This window comes from Peromyscus californicus, unplaced genomic scaffold, assembly GCF_007827085.1.
Source record: "Peromyscus californicus insignis strain IS unplaced genomic scaffold, ASM782708v3 Scaffold_12__1_contigs__length_115047231, whole genome shotgun sequence".
In the NCBI taxonomy this organism is placed as follows: Eukaryota; Metazoa; Chordata; class Mammalia; order Rodentia; family Cricetidae; genus Peromyscus; species Peromyscus californicus.
Window position 1 is genome coordinate 71,503,779 of NW_026294413.1, and position 6,626 is coordinate 71,510,404.

A 6,626-nucleotide genomic window follows, 5' to 3' on the forward strand; every position below is an offset into this window, starting at 1 on the left:
CTCCCAACTTCAATTTTGTGCATTTCTAAAAGTACCCATCCACCATATGTACAACGTAAATGACTACTTTATCATGCAATATTGTGAAATATCAGTTAGTAATAATGTCTGCATCATTAACAGGGATTTACATGTAGTGTGTGTGTGCATACATATATACATATACATATATATATATATTTATATATATATACACTACATATATAAATGCAAGTTCATAAAGAATGTCTAGTCTAGAATGCTCTGCTAAGAATCTTCCTTAAGGCAGTTTTCATGTCCTTGTTCCGCAGACTGTAGATGAAGGGATTCAACATGGGAGTGACCACAGAGTACATCACTGAGGCCACTGCACTATTTCTAGGAGAATGTGACAGAGAGGAGCTGAAGTACACTCCTAGTCCTGTTCCATAAAACAGGCAAACAACGGACAAATGAGACCCACAGGTGGAGAAGGTTTTGTGCTTACCACTGGATGATGGTGATCTTATGATGGAGGAAACTATTTTAAAGTAAGAAAAAATGATTCCTGAAATAGGAATAAACCCAAAGACAGTGCCTATACTGAATCTGACTATGGCATTGGTGACAGTATCAAAATGGGCAAGTTTAAGGACTTCAGAAGGGCCACAGAAGAAGTTGGAAATTTCAGTAAAATCCTCACAGTTGGAAAAATTCAATATTGCCACATAGTGCAACTGTAATTCCGCAAGGCTAAAGAGAAAAGACCCTAGAAGTAAGGCACCACAGCGACTGGGATTCATAATGACCTGGTAATACAGAGGGTGGCAGATGGCCACAAACCGGTCATATGCCATCACAGCCAGAAGCATGTTATCCATACATCCAAAAATTATGAACAGTGACATCTGTGTCAGGCAGCCCACATAGGAGATGACTTGGCAGTGACTTTGGATGTCCACAATCACCCTTGGAACAGTGGTGGAGATAAAACAAATATCAACTATGGACAGGTTGGAGAGGAAGAAGTACATGGGTGTGTGGAGATGGGAGTCAGAGCTTACTGTCAGGATGATGAGCAGGTTTCCAAACAGGGCCAAGATATACATAGACAAGTAAAGGCCTAAGAGAACAGTCTGTATGTCTGGATCTTCTGAGAGTTGAATGAAATGGAATTCTGGTACACATGTTGAGTTTCGCATGTTTTTATTTCTTGAACATCTTTTGGAGGAAATCAAAAATGTTGTTAACAATGGTACCAGCTTGCATATAGACCTTTTTTACAATTTGAGTCAAGTAAGTACAAATATTGATTATTTTCTCAAGCCTATTGTGACCTCATTAATAATTCCTCAGTTGTGGTAAATGCCATACTCTAAACAGTATTTTGTTCTTGGCTCATGTATTACCTCTTATGAGAACCATATTGAATACAGTAATCTAGATAATGTGAGGCCAGAATTACTGTAAACAGCTGGCCTGTAGACACAGTAAAATATCCTTTAAGACAAAAATGGATATTTTGCAGAAGCTTCACTTTAGGAAAATTGTCAATGAAATCAAATGAAAATTTGAAGCACTGAAGCATACTTCTTTTTATTGAAATAACATGAAGCAGGTTTATTTTTCTTAGAATATATCTGACAGTGTAAAGTCCTAGTCTCTAAGAAAAAATTAACAATTCCTACCCAGAAAAATATTTTCAGGTTCCAGTATCTTCTATAGGTTTCTTTTTTTTTCTTTGACTTAAAAAAAATATTCTCCATTTTTTTTTATTTGAGATTCAAGTCTTCCTTTAAAACTTAGATTTTTAAAAACTATTAGTACATGTATCCCTTATTTCTCTTAGTATAGTTCAAATTTTTTGTAAATATATCTTAGTTAAATCCACATTATCACAGAGCATCTCTGTCCACAACTGTTAAGATGTCCAGTGATGTGAAAAAAATGTCAATAAATATAGTTGAAATTTTATGCTACAAAACTAATTTGCGTGGAACATCTCCACATAACCTCAGTAAAATATCTGGTATAAAAACATGATTTTCTAGCCAGCCTATGGTGGCGCACACCTTTAATCCCAGCACTCAGGAGGCAGAGGCAGGCACATCTCTGTGAGTTTGAGGTAAGCCTGCTCTCCAAAGCGAGTTCCAGGAAAGGCGCAAAGCTACACAGAGAAACTTTGTCTCGAAGAACAAACAAACAAACAAAAAAAACATGATTTTCCTATATTTAAGCAATGCCATTGATCTTCTGAAGTACAATCAGGTTGATCCAGAGCCCTAATTTAAGCCCCCGCTCCTTAGAGAGTAAAGTGATATGTATGTGAGTCAGTCAGGCCTGGTGCATAGATGTCAGTGTTCTTATTTCAGCTACAGAGGAAATTTTTCGCTGTGCTCTTTGGTCAGAGCACACAGAATTCCTTAAAACGTAAAAGGTTTAAAATACAGAAAATATTAGTGATGTAAACACATGGGCAATACCCTAATGGCTAAAGTAGATACCACTTGCTTCTCTACTAGGTCTGTTAGAGGAGATAATGATATTAAAGACCATTGTGTAGACTAGTGGGTCTCTGAAACAGTTAACAGTGTATTTTCCCATGGCTATTTAAAGTACCACAAGATCTTGGACTTCACAGGCCAATTTAATCAGAATATGTACATGGAAAATACAAGATTATACTTACTTAAACCTGGGTTAGAAACAACTGCCTTAGAATATTTTTTGGCATTTACAAAATATTCAACTAATACTGTCTAATAACACTTTTCACAAGAAAGTCATCTTTACTAAATTATAAGCATTTTTATATTATGTATGTCAGATATAATTTTACAGAAATTTGAATTATGATGAATGAACTTTGAGTTTAGTGGCTCTACATGGTTTAATTGTCTAGTTCATCTATCTTGATGGCTGAAAGGAATCCAGGGGACAGATTTTTCCAGTGATATTTCTATATAAATATCTATTTAAATATGTACAAAGAGACACTTTAAATTAACCTAAAACATACTTGTTACTCATTCAGTAGTATTCAACACAGCACATGCTGTCCCCAAAATATATTTGTTTACGCTGAAATGTGGTTCTAAGTCTGTCTGTGAACTTCCCATATTTGTTACACAGGTATTAGCTGAATCATTATCTCATGGACAGACATGCATTAGTTTTGAAGTGCCATATTTATATCGGAAAACTAGAAACCGAGAATAATAAACTGACATTTAAAAGGACCTATAGATTGCTTAGGAAATATTAAACCACATAAAGTAGCTGAAGGAGTGCTCCCAGTTGTCTTTTCAGGAGAGCACAGTTCTGCCAGGCAGACAGGAGAGAGAACTTTGATCAACAGCCACCTGGTCAAAACAGTCCCCAGAGAACTATGACAACAGTATGCATTGAAAATCTCCCCATTTGTCCAAACAACCACATTTGGAATTTCTGTCTCTGTAAAACATGGTTAATTACTCAAATCATAACTTGGGGCTATGAAACTGTAAAAGCAAACAGGGATTTCTGACCCTACCTGCTCCCTTTTGTCCATGATCCAGGCATGCACACTGAGTAAAAGAATTTTCCCTTGTTAATCTCTAAGTAGTCGAGTGGTTTCTAACTGAGCAGGCTTGTTAATTCTGTCACAAAATTACTTCAATCATCCAAAAGCTCATCTATCTTCCTCTGTTCATGCCAGTAGCTATTTAGTTACCTTTTAAAAATATGGTAACTGAAAAAAAATGTGGAAACAGTCAGACTTTCAACAAGAGATGTCTGTACAATATTCATCAGTTAATTGTTCCTATAAAAACAGTCAATATCACCTGGATCCTATTACCCCTCTTTGTATCACTGTATAAACTATTGACTTTATGATATTATCACATATACATATCATCTGCTTTGCATGATGATTTCTGCACTTTTCCCATGAACGACTTCCTCCTAATATGTGCCATCAAAAATCTACCTAATTATAGTTCTTCTAAGATAATGCAATATGAGATGCACTCACATGTAGAATATATTTTTATTTGTATCCAATAAGGAAGACAGTGGCCTTGGTTCGGAATCAGTGAATTGCGAAAAAATTTTTGATTTATTCCATAGCCCGAATGCTCATGCAAAAACCACAGGATAACCACCCATCTCCATTCAGAAAATGATAAAATTAGCATTGTATTTATTTGTCCAAATTTAAAATCCAATGAATATAGAAAATATGAATTTACTGAGGAGTATTTCCACAGGGCATTGGACCATAGAATTATGTGAAACTCTGAAGTGGGTCTTCACACAAAACACAAAATTGACCTTCCATTTCTTTTTATGCCTGTACATTCTTTTATCTTCTGGTGAGAATATGTACAATTTGTGGATAACCCAGTAGTGCAGCTATTAAATACCATTATATGACCCAACAAGTCCATGATACAGAAACAAACACCAGAAAAATTTATCTTGGATCAATTTCTAGGTCACATTCTTGAACTGAATGAAAATGTAAAGGAAACTAAATATGTGAGAGTCAGTGTTTTGAGAGGAGAAAGGGTCTACTTTATGTTTAAAATATGTATTGTTCATTTCACATCTGTGCTAATGACTCTTTAGGCCCTATGAAACCAAAAAAAGAAAGTTAAAAGTGTTAAGTTATATAAATGTACTAAATATACTTATATAAGGAGTAGAGTACATAGAAAAAATACTTACTAAAACTTGATCATATGATAGTTAAGGTGTCTCAGAATTATTAATAACATGTCCTAATCACATAAATATATAGCAGAGACAAAATAATTCAGAACAAACGTTTCATTCTTTGATTCGTGAGCGTATTGATTTGGTTTTACTTTTTTGATTATTTTTATATTTCAAATTATAGTAAGATGATAATATAACATATATATACTTCCTTCCATTTCACTCTTCAAACCCCCTATATAACTCACACCAATCTACTTCACATTCATAGCTTCTGTACCCATTCATTGTTATTTCATGCATGTATATATATTTTTTCATTTTACTAATAATATGGTTTTACCAGAAATTCAGAGGTCTTTACATCACTTACCTTTTTAGACTCTCATGTTTTCAAACTACAAAAGATATAGGGATCTGACTGCCTTTCCTCATTGAAAACTTACTGGCTGAGCCTCAGAATGATAGAGGATGCTGACAGCAGCAAAAATATCCAGGAAAATAGAACACAGTCTTTGTAGACCTATAAACCCAGCACTTCAGAGAGTGAAGCCAAATATGGACCAAGGGAACTAGAAAAGCCTGAGTTGAATTGTTGTTTCAATGTTTTGAGACTGTTCCAAATGCATCTCAAATATATTACCAGCAATTCACACAGCAGAACTAAACATTCCATGATAAAAGATCTGGAAACCACAAGGGAAAGAAGACATGGGCCTTTTTTTCTGAATTAAAGCATTATGAAACACCTATTCACAGAAAAGATCATTTTGTGTTTTACTCAAGCAAAGTAATTTACACAAGACTTCACTCCTTTCTACCTCACAACCTACGACTTGCTACACAGAAACACTGTCTTTGTCTTTCATTTTCTGTAAAATAATAATTAGGCAGAAGCTTATAATTTTGGAACTTTGAAGAACTATTCAGATGAAGTAAGATACATAAAATATAGAACTCAGATCTTCCAACCAGGGAAGACCTTAATAGTCACACACTCATAGTAGCTTTCTTCAAAGGTATAGTTACTGAATCACCCTCACCATCATGTCACAGTACTTTAGATTGCTTATGAAACAACTTAGTTGGGCATATTTTCTGCTCTCTTTGGTCATAGGAGTATGCAGAAGAGACACTGGGGATAGTCCGATGAGAATTTGAGGACTACCATCTCAACTAAGAACATGAGGTCCCAGTAGAGAGGCTCAAATTTTTATTACCGTTATTATACCATCAGGCTACCCAAATTATCACAGTTCATATGATTAGGAAGAAATAATAATTCTTGTCATCTCTTCTTCATCCTCAGTTTCCTCAGAACTTACGTGACTAAACTGTGGGTCTGTGTGGCCATGATGAAAGGCTGTGGATATGACAAACATCCCTTTCTTGTTGGCTGGTGAAGGCTCACTCTTGAATCCTGAAGTGAATATAATAGCAAGAGCTTCCTGATGCAGAAAGAACACTGTAGGAAGAGCAAACAGGGATATATAGTCCCGGATTACACAGATCCCGCTGATGACCTGGAGGGATGGGCTAACTAATTATTTTTACATAACCTTCAAAACTCAATGCACAGAGCTGGTGATTACTCATACTGGTCCAAAATATTGCATTCTCTAAGGATTCCTGCTGTTGATGGAGGAAGCAGAAGAGATGTTATCAAGACGTTAGATATGAGGTCCTAAATTTTACATTTTCCATTTTATTTCAGTTTGGGCTCTCTTTAGTAGTTCTTTTTGTTGTTGTTGATGTTGTTGTTGTTAAATTCTACTGAATGTGCTCTTCTGTGTCTGCAGAAATCTGTTTCTTTCCTGTGTGGCAATCTGAAGACCAAGATTCAATCTCAAGATTCATGCCAGAACACATGGATGACCCTGCAAAGAAGAGGTGGATGAGATCTACATGAGCGGACTGGGTGTGGGGGGGGTTGGGGTGGCTGAGGGCGAGGAGTGGAGAATGGGAAC

General features: G+C 35.8%; 1 protein-coding gene across 1 annotated transcript; it reads right to left on the bottom strand.

Moving 5' to 3' along the window:
- Positions 1-233: 233 nt before the first annotated feature.
- Positions 234-1,260, bottom strand: LOC128107970 (olfactory receptor 18-like). The gene has a single exon (XM_052734296.1). The coding sequence runs from the start codon at positions 1,158-1,160 to the stop codon at positions 234-236; it is 927 nt and encodes a 308-aa protein (XP_052590256.1). The 5' UTR covers positions 1,161-1,260.
- Positions 1,261-6,626: the final 5,366 nt, after the last annotated feature.